This window comes from Arachis hypogaea, chromosome 17, assembly GCF_003086295.3.
Source record: "Arachis hypogaea cultivar Tifrunner chromosome 17, arahy.Tifrunner.gnm2.J5K5, whole genome shotgun sequence".
Classification (NCBI taxonomy): domain Eukaryota; kingdom Viridiplantae; phylum Streptophyta; class Magnoliopsida; order Fabales; family Fabaceae; genus Arachis; species Arachis hypogaea.
The window spans coordinates 5955659-5973453 of record NC_092052.1 but is presented as its reverse complement, the minus strand read 5'-3'; the positions used below and the strand labels follow the sequence as shown (position 1 = coordinate 5973453).

Here is a 17795-nt window from a genome sequence, read left to right as displayed (position 1 = left end):
TGTATCTCTTTTCAATTTTTTCTTTTGATTTTAATAATCTCATTCTTGCTTTCTTGAACAAAAAATAGTCAGTTTTATATTAATTTAGTATTAGATTCTTCTAAAGTGTGTGTTATATTTTAGAGAATAAAATATAAATTTAGACCATCAATAAAAAATATTTTAAATTATATTATCATCTTATGCGTATATCTATATTTAATTAAATATGAAATTACTTATTTTCTCATTAATAATTTAGTTATTGTCCTTTACACTATAAATAGTAAATACAATTAAAATCTAACTTATTATCCTCAAAATATAAATTTTCATTTTGGTCAACCCTCAAAAGGTCATTATCTAGGTTTTTGGACCTTAGTGGTCAACGGGCTCATTTGTCATGTGGGCCCATTATATCTTGCTATTCTATTGATAAATGAAGTGGTCCCATAATGGGCCCATTAAGAGTAGTGGGGGGTTGTAAACCCATTAGGCCCATAAGCATTTAAAAAGCATAGGACACACACTCCATAAAATATTGACCTACTTTTTATGAACATTGCATGTAACTTGATCTCAAGTAAAAACAAATAGAATTGAACAAATTATGTGATGCACTTTTAAGGATATATTTGAACCATTCAAAACCTATGAAATAAAATAAACAATAAAGGTTACATACATACAGAGACATTACATTATGAAAAGACCTTAAAACTATGGATAAAGTAAAACCACAGATACATAAATGATAGCTACATTTGAAGATGAAGGGTAACGAATTGTCTAGAAACTGTTGAGACCTAAGATGGGTTACCTTAATTGTAGGGGCAATGGGATTATATATAAACAAATAAAATTGGACCCACCATGTGTGAAGGAGAAGAGGAATGGGGCAAGCAAGAAAAGATGAAAGGATACAAGTTCTTTTAGGACATTTTAGGTGCTAGATTTTTTTTTTTTTTTAATCTTTTAGTGTTTTAGGTTTTAGATTGAGATGTACAACCAAAAAAAGAAATTTTAGTGAACATATATATTGGTTTTCCACGACATCACTCAACTTGACAGGTCAAAGATTAATCTGCCGTAATACTAAACTCTATTTAAGGGTTTACTGTTTACTAGGGCTGGAAGTGAGTCAAGCCAGCTCATAAGCTCGTTCGAGCTCGACTCGTTAATAGCTCGATAAGCTAAGCTCGTGAGCTAGTGAGCCAAGCTTGAGCTTGGAATTGAGCTCATAAATTAAATAAGCCAAGTTTAAGCTTGGATAAGCTCAGCTCATTAGCTCGTGAGCTGACTCGATTATATATATATATACACACATCATATATGCATTTAATCTATACTTTTAATATTATATATATACATATGAAATAGTAATATATAATTATATATATTAATGATCTTAATTATTTAAAATTTTATATTTATTTTTTACATATAATTTTGATGTAGGACATAAATAAAAAATTTATAATTTATTAATAGATAACAATATATAAAACTAATCTTTTAATTTTTTTTAAATATATAAGTTATAATTTATTGATATAGAATTATAGATTATGTATTTATGTTTCTATTATTTGAGCCAGCTCGTGAGCTTTTGGTGAGTCAAGCTTGAGCTTAAGAAATAGGCTCGATTGTTAATAAGTCGAGCCGTGAACCAAACTCAATTTTTGTGAGCCGAGCTTAAGCTTGGTCTAGCTCAGCTCAACTCGGCTCACTTCCAGCCCTACTGTTAACCAATGAGTTATTGCATATATAAAGCGAAATTCAAACTTCCGACACTTGCTTAAGATATTTTTATATATTTTATTTTCATGACAATTGGAATTTCATGTTGGGCTTGAATATATAGAGGACTGATTATTGTATATGTGCACCGTTTTTTATTAATTCTTTGATACGATGATTCCAAATTTAGTATATCATATTTAATATTTTAATTTCTTTGTTTTTGGTGACTGTATTTAGGAGGATTTCTTTGATGAAGAATAAAATTGGATAAAGAATGAAGATTGAAACTAATCTTTTAAAGAAGTATGTATTGCACATGATATCTCTATTTCATATTTTTTTTCCTATTTAAAAAAGTATAATCTTTATTCTGCACTCAATATCATTTTTTATCGTTTGGAGTGTATATGGATCGGGTAAAATTGGATTTGTCCTAATTTATACTCAATTTTAAATATACATTGGATCTCTTTTTTAGATTTTAACTCGATTTTAAACCGAATGAAATCTAAATATTTTCGGACCACAATTATATCGGGTTCAAATCGGGTGAAAACTAGGTCTTTAAAGCTTTAACAATAATTTATAAAAAAATTTATTTATGATGCACTTATTTATAAAGAAAAAACTTGTTACCGAGAAGTTGATATCTATATTTAAATTTGAATTTATTCATAAATTCTAATTTGATGCTTCTTGGATCTATTTTCTAATTTAACAACTGTGATTAAATATAAAACAATAAACTTATAATTAATATAACATAATATTGGAATTAATTTAAAACATATAAAATATATATATTTTTTTAGTTCCCTTAGGATACACATCGATCGTATGAAGTCGAATTCGTCTTAACCCAAATCCGACTTTAAATAATGACTGAGTCTATTTTTTAGATTCTTATCCGATCATAAATCTAGTAAAATTACACTAAATTATTCCCTAAAATATTCAAATTCAGACCGACCGGACCAGACCATGTACACCCGTATCCACCATAGCATTGCTCAACATATTTTGTGATTTTGTCACAAAAATCCCAGGCGTACAAAATTGCAGGTATAAAACACAACATAGATTAGATTACTACCCTAGCACGAGGTAGTCCACCACCCTATTCCCAAAGTAGAAACACAAACAACAACTTATTATCATTTTCTTATGTATGCTTAATAAGAAGAGGTTGGTAAGAATAACGAGATAACAATTAATTTGGTTATTGAGTTTTTTACATATTAATTAATTTTTATTTTTAACAATTTTATTGTTTTTTCGGTCATGCTAATTTCATTACAAGTCCAAACTCCAAACTCTATATAATGTATTATATTTCTTTTTGTTTTAATTCCAACTGGGCCTGACCCCATAATCTATATATACTGCTTCTACTATATGTTAACTATATTGCTGATAATTGGGCTAGGCCCATTATACTTTTTCTCATTTGAATAAAAAGCAAAGGCAAAGGTGGAAAAAAAAAAAAAGCAAAGGCTTATAAAAATTACAAAAACTTTATTGCCAACGATTCTAATAATACGTACATTAATTCAACACTTTTTAATTTTATTATGGAAGTTAGAATGGGTAAGACCCGTTATGAGGATCAGGTGTGCTTTACCTGCATGTGGTGTCAGCAGGTAAGAAATTGGACGGTGCGAGTGGAGCGAGGCTTATCGGACAGTCCGACTTGTTCACTACAACACAGACTATGCGAGTTGTCGAGGAAAAATAAAAAAAAAAATTCATTCATGCAGAACTCGGAGGGTCCGATAAGCTTCATGTAAATTTCAGATATTCCCTCCATGCAAAACGGACCCTCCAATTTGCTTACCAAAAAAGCTGTCCCACAAATTGGTCTACCACCTCTAACATCCATAACTACGCATAACACATTCGCAGCTTTCATAACCCAAAAAATGAGCCTTAATTCAACACCTATTAAAGATTAAATTAGTTGACCAAAAAAAAAAGATTAAATTAGTTTGACAAAACTATCCAAAATGAATAGTTCGTTAGAAAATTTTGTCTCAAACTAATCTAATTTTTTTAATAAATATTAAATTAGTTTACATCTTTAATTTTTAGAATAGTAATTCTAATAAAATTTGAACTTAGTGTGATCCTTAAAAGGTTGATGTCTTGATGAAGGTAAAACTATAATGTGAAATGATACCAACCGAAATATCATAGAAATTGAAACATTAGTGCTAGTATATTGATATAGTATTTATATATATATTGTAACAATTAGATTAACAAGAAATTAATTAGGGCTAGGGCATATACAATTAGAGTGCCTAAGTTCAAACTAATTATTAGTTGTGTTGAAGGACATTATCTTCTTAGTAAGGCCACATGCTAGAGCTTGCTTAGGTATGCCCTTCACAAGTTGAACGCCCTCAGCAAAGATCACACCCATTCCCATATGCAAATGAGCTTCAATGTGGCAATGGAAGAACCAAACTCCGGGGTTATTTGCCCTAAACCTCAAAGCAGTCCACCCATAAGGGAAGACGGCCGCCGTGTTTTTTAGCGGCGGATTTTTTAGGTTAAACTTTTTCTCATCATAACCTTGTTTGAATTTTCCATCTCCATACCCTAATACCCAAAAATCATGTCCATGCAAGTGCCAAGGGTGAATATCACTGTTCTTTCCGGATAATACATTTGCATTTTGAAGTATCACATCAACAACTTGGTTCATATTAAACATATAAACCCTATTTCCAAAATTCGCATTAGGGTTTATCGGCGGGCTAAAAATATCATAACCGTTAGAAAATTTCTCAGACGGGTGTCTACGATCGAACGCAGCATTTATCTTGAATTTAATGGAACCCAAGTAAGGAGTTTGTGGCAACACTAGGGAAATGTTGTTAATTGCCCATTTAGTGTAGCCATCAATTAGGTTTTGTGTGTTGAGAAGTAGAAGCCTATGATCATAGTGAGTTGGAGGCTTAGGGGAACCCATTAGGGCATGGATTTTGTTAGTGAAGGTCTTGCTACGGTTAAAATCATTCCATTGGGGTGTGATTGGTGGTGGAGAATTAGGGATAATAATATTAGAGGAAGAAATAGATGCATTTTTGTAGTTTAGGATTGTTAGGGCTTGTGGGGTGTTAGGTTTTCTTCCTCTAACACCAATTGAGATCCAATAATTGTTGTTAGGGTTTTGATTTGTGGTTATGAGGATTGAATAGCTCTCTCCTGAGTATATGTCTATGTCATCAACTTCAAAGGGATCAACATAGTTCCCATCAGCTTCCACCACCACCATTTTGTGATTCTACAATAATTATGCACAAATTGAAGAAAAATAATAATTAGGACAAATATATAATTAAGAAATGAGAAATTGAGTACATGTTCTAAGATTTGGAGTCTTGCTTTAAAAAGATTAAGTTAAATAAACATATTTTATCTCTAATACTATATTGACTTATATTACAGAGTTAAATTTAAAAGCTAATTTTTTTACTCAATATTAATTAATTTTTTAGATTGTTTTTTATTTTAAATTTTTTTATCATAATTTTTAAACTTTAAATCTTAAATTATAAATCTCAAATCTTAACTCTAAATCCTAATTAAATCCTGTAAAATATTATAGTTAAAACTTAAAAGAATAATTTTGCAATAAAACAATAACTAATGTTAACTAACTAAAAATTAACTTTTATATTTATTCAATATTTTTATATTAAGTTATTTATTTATTTATACTCGACTAAAATAAATTAGGTTATGACCAATTCACCTACTTGCTCAAATCCAAAGCCTTTTCTAAACTAATTAACACTAATAATTTAATTATTAAAAAGCCCTGCTACTTCCACTAATCACCAAAGAGTATTTCTATATGGATCACTACTAACAAATCCTCCATATTTAATTCTACTTGAAAAAACATGTTTGATTTAACTTATTAGCACACCCAATTGAAGGTTTTTTTTTTTTAATTCATTAAAATGGGTATACATAAATATTGATCTATCATTTTCCTATGCCATAGCTTCTTTTCATTCTTTCTTGACCTTTTGTGCTTTATTATATGTACCTTTATCAACTAGACCCTAATTATTCTTCCTTTAATTCATACTGCATCAGTTAAAGACTTAAAATTCGTGGTACTAGGTGGAATTCAGCATCATTCTCATATATATATAAACTTATTAAAATCCACCATTATGCCTTTTCAATGAGACATACATAAATTATTAATTAATCAAAAAAAATAATTTTGTTGATATAGTGTGAAGTCTAAAAAAATTTTAGACGTGCATCTAATTACACTATATTTTAGATTAAACGCGTAAATAGTCATTTAAAAGATAGAACAGATATAATTAGACGGTTGTATTCAGTGTATTAAAATTAAACTCTTAACTAAATTGAAACTTATATAATAATCAATATAGTAACGAACTTACTGAAATGGCGAAATTAAGAGAAGATAAGGAAGTGGTGCTAGCAATTCTGATTCTGTAGGTCTTGTTTGGATGAACATGGAGAATCTGTGGTGCACACTCTTCATCACTTGTTCTAAATTTGCATTGGGGTAACGTCGCATTATTATTCACAATATTAGCTGCCATGGAACAGTTATATTGTCCTCTTCCATTAATCAACAAAGACTGAAACAATAATAGCGAAATAATGTTATTAGTTAGCATTAACTTATGGAAAAGTCTAGGGTCAGCAACTTTTTCAAATTCTGGCTAACATGTAACCAGTAGGAAAAAGTGAGTTATTGGATGAAATCTCATGCTAATTTCACACCATTAAAATCATCATTGATGGTTATTTGATGGCTACAAATCATAAAAGTTGATACCCCTATCACTCCTCTTAACTTATTAACAACAACATCAATAATAATAATAATAATAATAATAATAATAATAATAATAATACAATATTAATTTTTAAATTTAATTTTCATAGACTCAGAGAATAAAATTGTATGTTTAACATATACATCTAATTATATATTATTAGTTATTACATTATATCAAAAGCAATTAATTTTAAAATGCACAACTTACGCGAGATAGTAGGTTTTAAATCTGCTTAGATATATAGGATAGTAGTAGTTGCTAGCACATTTATATGGATTTTTAGCACATTAATAATATGAAAATGGTCTAAGAATATTTGATCTATAAATATTCGGATAAAGTATATTTTTTATTCTTAAAATTTGTCAAAAGTCTTAAAAATGCTTCTAAAATTATTTTAATTTTATTTCAAAATTTTTTTATTTATATCGATTATATTCCTAGTAGCTAAATTTTTAAAAAATTTAGAATCAATTTAGCAATAATACTTGATTTTAAGGTTCTTGAAAAATTAGTTAGTTGGAATTTTTTTATGTAAATAAAATTGAAGCAATAAAATTCAGAATACTTTTAAAATTTTTGACAAAAATTTCAAATCAGAATATACTTTACTCTAAATATTCTTTAAAATGTACTATATGTCTATATATGACAAAGAACATTTATGCTTTTATTCTTCATGTTAGTATTCCTAACTACACCTTTAAGCATATCTCGTGTTAGATTTTGATTTGCAATGCATTTGAATCCGTTTATTCAAAATATTCCATTTTTTTATCTTTATTCCTATGTCACAATGCATGTCAAATGTTGGAGTGTACTTTAAATTTTAAAATAATAATAATAATAATAATAATAATAATAATAATAATAATAATAATAATCAACAACATATCATCTAGATATGTATTTGTTTGGTTAAATTTGTATAAATATAAGTATATTATAAAATATATATATACCTGGGGTTCTCCAATCCATTGGAATGGTTTGGAAGAGAGGGAAAGTTCTTGATGAAGAGAAGTATTGTGCCACCAATCACTAAGCAAAAGGTTGAATTCAGAATGATAATGAAATGGTTCTTTTTGTCCCAATGCCAAATCCACAATTAGAGAACCATATAACCCTGCTGATCTTTGCAATCCATAGTGTCCATGGTAGAAGTATGTACCAGCCTTCACCATATATTAATTAATCAATTAATATGCTTAATTATATATGTTATATAGCCAAATAATTAAATAATAATGTATATATTAATTACCTTATCAACAGTGAATCTATAATGGAAAGTTTCTCCTGGGTTTATTGCACATTGTGAAATTGAAGCAGTTCCATCTGCCCAAGGTGTTCCATGCTGAAACACCAAGACAAAAAAAATTATTTTAATTTGAAAATAATATATATACCATTAATTAATTGGATCCAAGTACTCAACCATACTCTTCTTATTATATATGAAAAATACTAGTTACATCTTTGAAAAATAAAAAATAATAAAATCATGAATTTTTTACATAGATTCATTTAATCATTAAATTAAAAGAAAATCATATTATTCCAACAACTACTACATTAAACTCTCAAATTTTGTATTAGTTAATATATAACACTTATTTTATAAATTGTAACCTTTGAGCTCATTCAATATACTTTTTTTTATTATTCTAATTCTCAAACTCTTATTTTTCATCACTTCTAACTAGATAGACTTTGGTATTTATAGATATCATATATTTAGATATTCAAATAATATCATATCTTATATAGTAAAAGAGAAAAATTCAACCAAAAAAAAAACCGGTTGGTGCACAGAAAAATATCAGATTTAATACAAAAATATTTAATAACAAAAAAATTTAGTTAAAAATAGTCAAAATTTAATTTAAATGTTAAATAAGACAAGTTCTGACGAAATTTTTTTTTTTTTTGTCTTCTTAGTATTACTAACCAAACAAAATAGTGGAGGAAAATGTGAAAATATTATAATGAAATGAAGATGGGAAAGGAATTGAACCTGTGAAATTCCATGCCAATGAATAGAAGTGGGTTCATTGGTGGAAATATTATTAAAGAGTGAAATATGAAGAGTGTCTCCAACATGAGCTCTAATGGTTGGACCTGGAAAATGGCCATTGATTCCCATAACATAACTATTCTCAATGCAATCTGGCTTCTTCTTCATGTATCCCACTTCAAACTTATACTCTCTAACTCTAACACTACTACTTCCTCCTATTAATCCCATTAATATTGATAATAACACTATCACATAACCTAACCATATGGACCAACAAACCCTAATACTTCTTATTGCACCTTTCAACCTCATTCTCAAAATTAACTAAGTATATAAGGCTGGTGCCTGGTTGTATGTATATCTAGAAATATATATGTGGTAAGCTAAGGAGGCCATGTATACATATATATATAGAATAGAGTTATGAGTGTTGCTGTTGTACTAAGCTTATTAATTATTTATTAGTATTTTTCTCCAAATTAAAGTTTAATCATCTCAAATTATGGTATGAAAGAAATTAAAGTCATATTATGCATGTTCATAATTTTCTGGAGTAGTTTAGTTACTTTATGATCTGTCTGTTATAATTTAGTTGTAACTGACACAACGAATATTTATTCTTTAAATACAATAAGGTTGATTTTTTTTTGTCATTATTACTATATACAATTATAACTGACTAACAAATATGATATCAGAGTTAATTATGATATCAAAGTGATTATATAAGTCACTTTACAAGATAAAATTAATTAGCTTTATATAAAATACAAACAATACTCACTTAAGTATCGAAAATTAAAGAATATCATAAAATACACATAATATTCGCCAAGTTATACCCCAAAAGAATATCAAGTAAGAAGCCAAAAACACTTTACATCAATGATATTTTTGCACATTATTAAGAAATAAAAATGAAAAAAAATGAGTGATCCAAAATGAAAATAATAGATAGTTAAGCAGATTTGATTTGATCAATGGAAAAAGAATATAATAATTCATGAGAATAAAGTATTGATGGATCCCTAAAACAAAGTATCAAAGATGGAATAATGCACTGCTATTGATCCCTAAAAAGTTTCAGGTTCCATTCCCTATTGATTTAAGAACATTCCTAAATTGCAACTTGTGACAAAAGTGGTTCTCAAAATGAACTAAGAATAATGATAATGCTCAATCCAAAATAACATTTTTTTTTTTTGCCATTACACCACTCACACACTCACCCACTCACATTATAAGATTACTAACCCTCATTCTAATTTTTAGCTGAGATTTAAACTTGATATAACTAACTCTTCAAGAAATAGGTAAATCTATCGTCTCATTCAAATTCAGTTACAATCTAAAATAATATTAAATCATATTAGTTATTAATATTTATTAGTCCTTATCCTATCAAATTAAAAAATACTGTAGACAACAAAATAAATTTATCTTTAAATTCAAAGGGAAAAAAAATAAAAAAAAATGTTGCTACCTACATAAAATTAAAAGGATACATATCTAGATATACCAGAAAAAAGCTTTTATTTAAATAAAAATATTCTTTAATTTTAAATTTGGATAAAATATTTACAATTTTGTGTATATTAGAAAGTGAAAACTCAGATGCAGTCAACTTTATGTGAAGTTAATAACTAAAAATTTTTAGATGAAAATTTAGTTAAACTATTTAATTGACTCTCAACTATCAATTTTATGTAAAGTTACCTGATCTTGAAATTTTTTAACCATATTAAAAAATTTCAAATAAAGGTAAGATTATCTCAAAGTAGAGGGATAAAAGCCAAATGAATAACAAATACTTTATACATATTTCGCATGCAATGATGTCAGCAAAATAATTTTTAAACTTAAATTTTATTTTTTTAATCTAAATTGAAAATTAAATATTTTATTTAATTATAAAAAATAACAAAAAAAAGGTTGTTACTCAAATTAGAAAATTTTGTTGAACTAATTATAATTTAGCTTTTTATAAAGATGAATTAGTTTATATATTTGGAATATGAAAATTAGATAATGACAGACTGTGGTGTAATTATAACTTATTGGGTTCATTTCTTTCTATGGATTTGTGTTTAAATTAGAGCTAAAGAGCAAAGTCACAAGAATTATTCTCCTTCAATATGAAAATTAGACAATGAGACATTTGAGGGGTTATAGTATATATTCTATGGTCCCCACTCCATTTTTGTCCCTGCACTTCTATGGAGTGCACACACTAGATTATTATCATTATTATATAAAATAAATTAAACCTCTACAAAAGGAAAATTTTCTTTTACCTTATCAATGTCCTATAATTTTATATATGGACACTCTTTCAACATCCACAACAGACAATTGTGTAATGACGATGATTTTTATATTATGATAATAAATAATTTTGATTAAAATAAAATTTTAATTTTAATATATTAACAATATAAATAACTTAACAATCATTCTAAATGTACACAAAAATCAAATACTAAAATCATCCACTAGTATAAAATATATATTAAAATATAAATTAAATAATAATATATATTTATAAACAAATAAATAGTAGCTGATTTTGATATATAAATAATAATTTTGATAATTTAAATATAGTAGATATAAAATTTGTTACTTTTGATTATGTGGTGAAATAATTTGTGTTTTTTGTGAGTATATATTTCATGCTTAAACAAATAATGTAAATTTATTATTGATCATGATGGGCCTCTTATTTAATATTTGATGTATAGCACATGTGTCATGTAGTGATGGGCATGTTCTATAAATTATGCTTATATATTTGTGTGAGACATTAGTTTAGGTTAGTGGTGTGTTTGGTGTAATTTCCACAATTGCATAAAGTTGATAACTAAAGTAAAGTTGATGGAAACAGAAATGTGTGATATCATAGCAGCAAAGCTCAATTAGGAAACTATGTCACATTGTCACTGCAGTTTGGCACATGAGATGATGAGAATGCATACAACCCAATAATTGACACAAATATACAGATTCATGTTTAAATTATTTGAAAATTCAAAAACTATCATTTAGTTCAAAATATATATTTCTAATTAACAGACCATGATTACGGCTAATTTTTTAGCTATAGATAATTTTAATGTGAAATATAAAAATATTTGATTATTTTAGTATTTTATACTGTTATGGTAACAGACTGACATTTTGTTTAAAAAAAATATTTGAGTTAACATTCAATTTGGTCCCTGAACTTAAACGCGAGTCTCAATTTAGTTTCTGAGGTTTTAATTGCCTCTATTTAGTCCCCAAAGTTTATAAACGTGTCTCATATTAGTCCTTGAGACGATTTTTAGTATAAAAACGTTAATGGAGCGCTGTTATAGACTATCAGATATCACACTAAAACTTGTAAAATGATACAGTTTTGATTTTGGCATTTAAATAGCTCAAAAACGGTATCGTATCACTTATTTTGTTAGGTAAAATTTTAATAAACACCATTTACGATGTTGTTTTTGGGTTATTTGAGTATCAAACCTAAAACGACATCATTTTACAAAGTTTAGTGCGGCATCCGATTGTTCACGACAGTGTTCCATTAACATTTGTACGTTGAAAATTATTTCAAGAACTAACATGAGTTATGTTCACAAAGTTTGGGGACTAAATAAAGGCAATTGAAACTTTAGGAACTAAATTGAGACTTGCATGCAAGTTCATGGACCAAATTGAATATTATCTCAAAATATTTTTTAATTATAAAAAGATAAAATATTATTGACATTTTATAAAATTCTATAGCAACGTATAACACATAATTTGGGTATTTTTTAAAAATTTTTCACTCATAATAATTTAATATTAGAAAAAAAATTCCATGATTAGAGCATTATTATTAGGAAAGTTTGAAAGCTATAGGGAACTAAAAATTAATAATCTTCACATAGAATAGGAGAGCTTTCTTGAAGGCTTAGTGTTACTCAAAATTTTCAAGCAATACCTGGTTTTCTAACAAACCACAATAGACAAAAGAATATTAATATATGCTTCGAGAAAAACAATATATAGACATATAGATGCATTATAGCAAGTTAACTCATTAATAAAAAAAAAACATATTTTAAATGTAAATGGTGAAAAAGATTGAATGATTCATGTTACATCCTGGTTTGATATAATGTAGTTTGACTAGGAAACAGGTCAATAATTGTCCCAACTTCACCTCAAAACACAAGGGGAAAAGAATTCAAATTCTAATTATGTATCTTGGGCCCAAGATTTTCCTCGAAAGGTCCGTATAATAAGTGTATGGTGGCCCACACTTTGCCTTAAAAGGATGTGCAGTCATGACTTATTATTAGTGAAGCTTTTAGAAAAAACAGGGTAAAACTTTGCATGACAAAAAAATGTTGAAAAATGAGAACATGTCAGAAGTGGGATTTGAACCCACGCCCTCGTTAGAGGACCAGAACTTGAGTCTGGCGCCTTAGACCACTCGGCCATCCTGACCTTGTTGGTATTCATGTTGTAATTTTTATTAATATATAAATATAGTGAATTACGTGTCCATAAAATTATATAACCTATACCAATGGAAACTGCAATTACTAACTAACTTAACTAACTTTTCATTGAAATTGTTGAAACCACATAGATTTTTTTAAAATTTTGGATAAAAAAAAACTAAAATTAACCGATTGAGCTTTTGTTTTGAACCTTCAAATATAACATTGTCTTTATCTATGGAGCCCCTTGTCAGGTGTGAAAATATCAATACTTGTATTGAATACTGGCAATCTAGCATGAGACTTCATTCTAAAGAAGTTAGATTCGCATTGAACTTGCACTGTGTTAATTGCAGAATTGCTCTTTTGGGAGCATTCATAATTGAATCTAATTTGGTCCTTTGTTCAGTTAACCAAAACAGTAAGTGTTTTAAGTGCCATAGTACTGAATACTTTTTCCCTAGCATCTGTTTCACATGTTTCCCGGAAACCTGACAATCTGCAACAAATTAAAGATTGAAAGGAACCCATCAAAAATAGCTTTATTGTCTCCAATAATTAATTGTTGAACCCCAAAGGCGGGAAGTGAAAAGCACCACTATTTGTTAATTGAAGTTCATCAAACTTGTCATCCACCAAATTAGTCCTAAATTTGGGACTCAGATCATGCACCAAGATAATTCAATGGTATAATTTTTAACACAATACACCAATCATTATTACCCAGATGATAATCCTTACAATCCTATTTGGTTTGTATTATGGTAATTAGCAGAAACAGGGTCCAAATAGATGAGACAACAGAGCACAGCATCACAAATAGTTTCATCAGTAACCAAGTCGATTCTTTTCTAGTATTACATCAATAGGATATTAATGTCTTCAACATCATTGGAAGATCACAATACTGTTGTTACAAATGCCAATGCTCTTCTCCAGTATGTAAACGGATTTTCTTTTTACATATACCAAGGACTACATTTACCACTGCCCATTACACTATGAGGTAATACACTTCAATTTTCAGAATAATAATAATAATAATAATAATACATATTTATAATTCCAACCAACCCAGATTGAGATCCCAACCAAACCATCAAGTTCATGAGCAGTTTGTGTCATAGCTCACCAGTCCCAACAACTCTGGGCCTTCCAACCGAGGGTTATTCTCAAAGCTACAATATTGAAACAAAGATTTTCGTTCAGTAACAGGACGAGGAAAAAGATAGCCAGGTAGCTGAAAACATATTGTGGCTAAATTCTAAAAGGCAAGCTTTAATGATTGCAACTGAAAAGTAAAAAATGTAAAGAAACTCATGTATGACAAGAAAATGAATAAATTCCCATTTTCGAATAGCATGCTGCTACATGAGGGATCCAACTAAATAAAAAATATTTCATTCCTATATAATGTGCACTCACATACAATATTACTACCACATATCTTCACCATCAAACAACAAATTGCATCCCCCACAATGCCCCTCTTACCTCTTCTCCAAACCAAAACATATAAGGGTCAAGAAAAAACCAATGAATAGCTCCACATGAAGAATAAGAGAAAAATACATGCAAATAGTAGTTAAATAGATGGAAAATAAACTTGAAAAACGTACTTATTCAATGGAATATGCTCAAATGGCCCAGAGGTAGGAATTGTTCCACACAAGTTATTGTTAGAGACATCCCTGAGATAACGTGGACGGTTAGGCTCTTTGTAAGCACACATCATAATATCACTATACAATTTTATGAACATATAAAGATAAAGACAACAGTTTGACTTACACTACTTTAAGGCTTGATATACCAACAAGTTCCTTGGGGATCGGGCCAGTTAATCGATTGTCATTAAGTCGACTGCAAAGAAAAAACTTATGAGAAACATGCAAGCTGGTGATTCTTATGACAAATTAGTAACAAAAAATAAGTATTTTGACTGATGTGTCAAGTCATGCCATATCATATTGAAAAACGCAAAGATCTACCGACACTCCAGAATGGGACTACTAGGTCAGGTTATTTCTTATCTAAATTATGGAACTTATTTTACCTAGCTTCAAGGGGTTAATTGATGAATTAATCTCACGCCGAGCTAGAAGCCTAGTTAAAGGATTTAACAGTTGAAAAGGTTCTTGGATATTTCCTACATCATCTTGGAGGAATAGTTTAGTCATACTAATAGTCATTAATCATACTTACAGAAAAACAAGATTCTTCAATTTCCCAAGTGAAGGAGGGATGGTGCCAGATATGTTGTTGTTATACAAGTCCAAGCTAACAAGACTCTTGAGGTTTCCAAGCTCCGGAGGAATAGTTCCTTGAATGTTGTTTTTGTACAGCTCACTGTATCAGCAATAAGAGAACAAAGTAAACAGCAAAAACTAACAAATATGAAACACTACAACCTACAACAAACAGCGGACTGCAGTAAAAATGCTATGTGCTCGTTCGACATTCGTAAACCCACGGTAACAAACAAAATTTAAACCAAAGAGCATATATAACATACAGATATTGTAAATGCTCAAGCTTCCCAAGTTCAGGTACCAAATGTCCAGATAGGTTAGAGTTACCGAGATCCCTGCAGAAAGTAACACAAGATGATCAATTACAAAAAATATCAATGGAATACTAACTACTTCAGTCAATCCAAAATTAGCAATTTCTATTCCAAAATATAACATTAACAGGTTGAAGAATATCAAATCAAGTATCAAAGAGATACTTAGCCACTGCCATAAAACAAAAACACAATACGGATTAGAGGCACCTAGCTAAATTCCTTTAAAGCTTTTTCTGCAAACAGAAACATGAAGAAGAACATCTATGTTTTAAAACAGTGAAGCATCAAAAACATAAACTGAAAGTTGTAATATCAAGAAATTTCAACAACAAACCCAATCCCTTCAGTCAACCACGAACCTCAGAAATTAGAATCACTCCTGTATAAAACTCATTTACAAGCGTTGACTTACAGAGTAAAAAGAACAAAAATTAAGAAGAAAAAACTCCACAACAAGCAAAAAAGTACAAATCTAATAACAATTTCCCCCCAAAAAAAAGGAACAATAGTACAAAAAATTAACAATTTCCCGATCATATCCCCATGAAACAGAACAAGGCAAAGTTCAATTTTTCCCCCATCTAACAAAGGGGAGCAAAATGTCAAAGAAGAAACGAGTAGAATCATTATTCACTACACAAAAAGAACAATTACACACAAACAAAGACATGAGAGAGAGAGAGAGAGAGAGAGAGAGAGTATACACTCGAGTAACGCGGTTGTTCTGGTTGCAGGTGACGTGGAACCAAGTGCAGGGGCTAACAAGTGTTGGATCCCAGCTCTGGAGAACGTTATCGGGGTCGGAGAGACTCCGTTTGAGAGTGTAAAGTGCGTCACCTTCGGAATTGGCGGCGGCGAGGTGAACGGCAGTTAGGGTTAGCGAAAAGCAGAAGAGGAACGAGAAGAATAGGGATTGTAGTTCCATGGTGTGAAAACGAAGCAGTTAGCGTTTGATCTGAACACGTGGTAGTGGAATTGGAATTGGAATTGAGTTAGGGTTTGGGTTTTGGGATGGTTTCTTGTGTTTGGGTTTGGTGGAAAATAATAATAGAAAGAGGAAGAAGAAGAAGGAGCTCAAGGCAGAAACTAAATAGAGAGAGAGAGAGAGAATCTTTGAGTATGAGAGAAGAAGAGAGTATCGGCTTTGGGAATAACATAGCAGTAAAACATTGCTGCCTCCCCCCATTTTCTTTTAATAATTAATACATAATTCAAATGTTCATAGAAAATAATTATTAAATTAGCTTTTATATATATTTTTTTAACCGAAAATAAGGAGACTGGCGACTTTTTAGGTGAGTATGGAGAGACTATCCAATTTGAACTATAGATTTTATTTTATTTTTTTTTACTAAAGATAGGAGACTCGAAAAACATTTTAATTGAGTATGAGAAAATTATGTCATTTGAGCTATAACTCATTGGCTATAAATTTTATATATTTGTTTGTGTATAAATATATTATTTCATTTTATTTTATTTTATACATGTTTTATATTTTAATATACTTTTTATTATTAAGAATTTGTCTATCTTTTTAATTTAGCTAAAGAGTATCATAAACGTATTTGGTTATAAAAGCTCACAAAAATTATTTTTTGTATTATGTGAGAGTTATGCATTTATTTTGTCATTTTTATTGGTTACTAAATCATTTTATATTAAATAGTGTTCCTGAGATTATGAATTTTTTTTAAAGGATTTTTTGAAGTTTAATTTTGATATTCTATAACAAATTTTAGATGGTGATCCAATTATATAATTTCATATAATAGTAGATTTTTTAAGTGTTGAACTTTAAAACTAGCTATTTTTATTTAATGTATGATCAGATGTTGTGTATAATTTACATTATTAGTGTATTAATTTTTTTTGGTGTATGTTATTAGGATTTAGTTCTTGGTTAAAGATTTAAGACATTGAATCAATATCAACTATATTAGAATTCTTAGTTAAATAATGATATAAATAGTATAGGAATAAACTAAGAAAAAAAATTAGTGAAAATAATAAATGTTTTGAGGGAATGAATATTGATACTCTTATATATTTTGATAGAATTTAATTTTGATGCATCGTTAGTGTAAAATAGTTTTACATGTACATTCAATTGCTTAATGTTACATAAAAAAATAACTACTTTTTACATTAATGTATGAATTGTC

General features: G+C 28.8%; 2 protein-coding genes and 1 non-coding gene across 3 annotated transcripts; all 3 read right to left on the bottom strand.

Moving 5' to 3' along the window:
• Nucleotides 1-3907: 3907 nt before the first annotated feature.
• On the bottom strand, nucleotides 3908-9343 carry LOC112764247 (L-ascorbate oxidase). Its single transcript, XM_025809797.3, has 5 exons — nucleotides 8581-9343; nucleotides 7828-7920; nucleotides 7526-7738; nucleotides 6156-6359; nucleotides 3908-5011 (listed from the first exon to the last, which is right to left on the bottom strand). Exons 1-5 carry the CDS (start codon nucleotides 8893-8895, stop codon nucleotides 4034-4036), a joined length of 1803 nt encoding a protein of 600 aa, XP_025665582.1. The 5' UTR covers nucleotides 8896-9343; the 3' UTR covers nucleotides 3908-4033.
• A 3638-nt stretch (nucleotides 9344-12981) lies between these two features.
• On the bottom strand, nucleotides 12982-13065 carry TRNAL-CAA (transfer RNA leucine (anticodon CAA)). Its single transcript has one exon. It is a non-coding gene; the product is annotated as a tRNA-Leu (tRNA).
• Nucleotides 13066-13884: 819 nt separating this feature from the next.
• LOC112764248 (leucine-rich repeat protein 1) lies at nucleotides 13885-16853 on the bottom strand. Its single transcript, XM_025809798.3, has 6 exons — nucleotides 16335-16853; nucleotides 15577-15648; nucleotides 15267-15410; nucleotides 14853-14924; nucleotides 14681-14752; nucleotides 13885-14239 (listed from the first exon to the last, which is right to left on the bottom strand). The coding sequence occupies exons 1-6, from the start codon at nucleotides 16553-16555 to the stop codon at nucleotides 14167-14169; spliced, it is 654 nt and encodes a 217-aa protein (XP_025665583.1). The 5' UTR covers nucleotides 16556-16853; the 3' UTR covers nucleotides 13885-14166.
• Nucleotides 16854-17795: the final 942 nt, after the last annotated feature.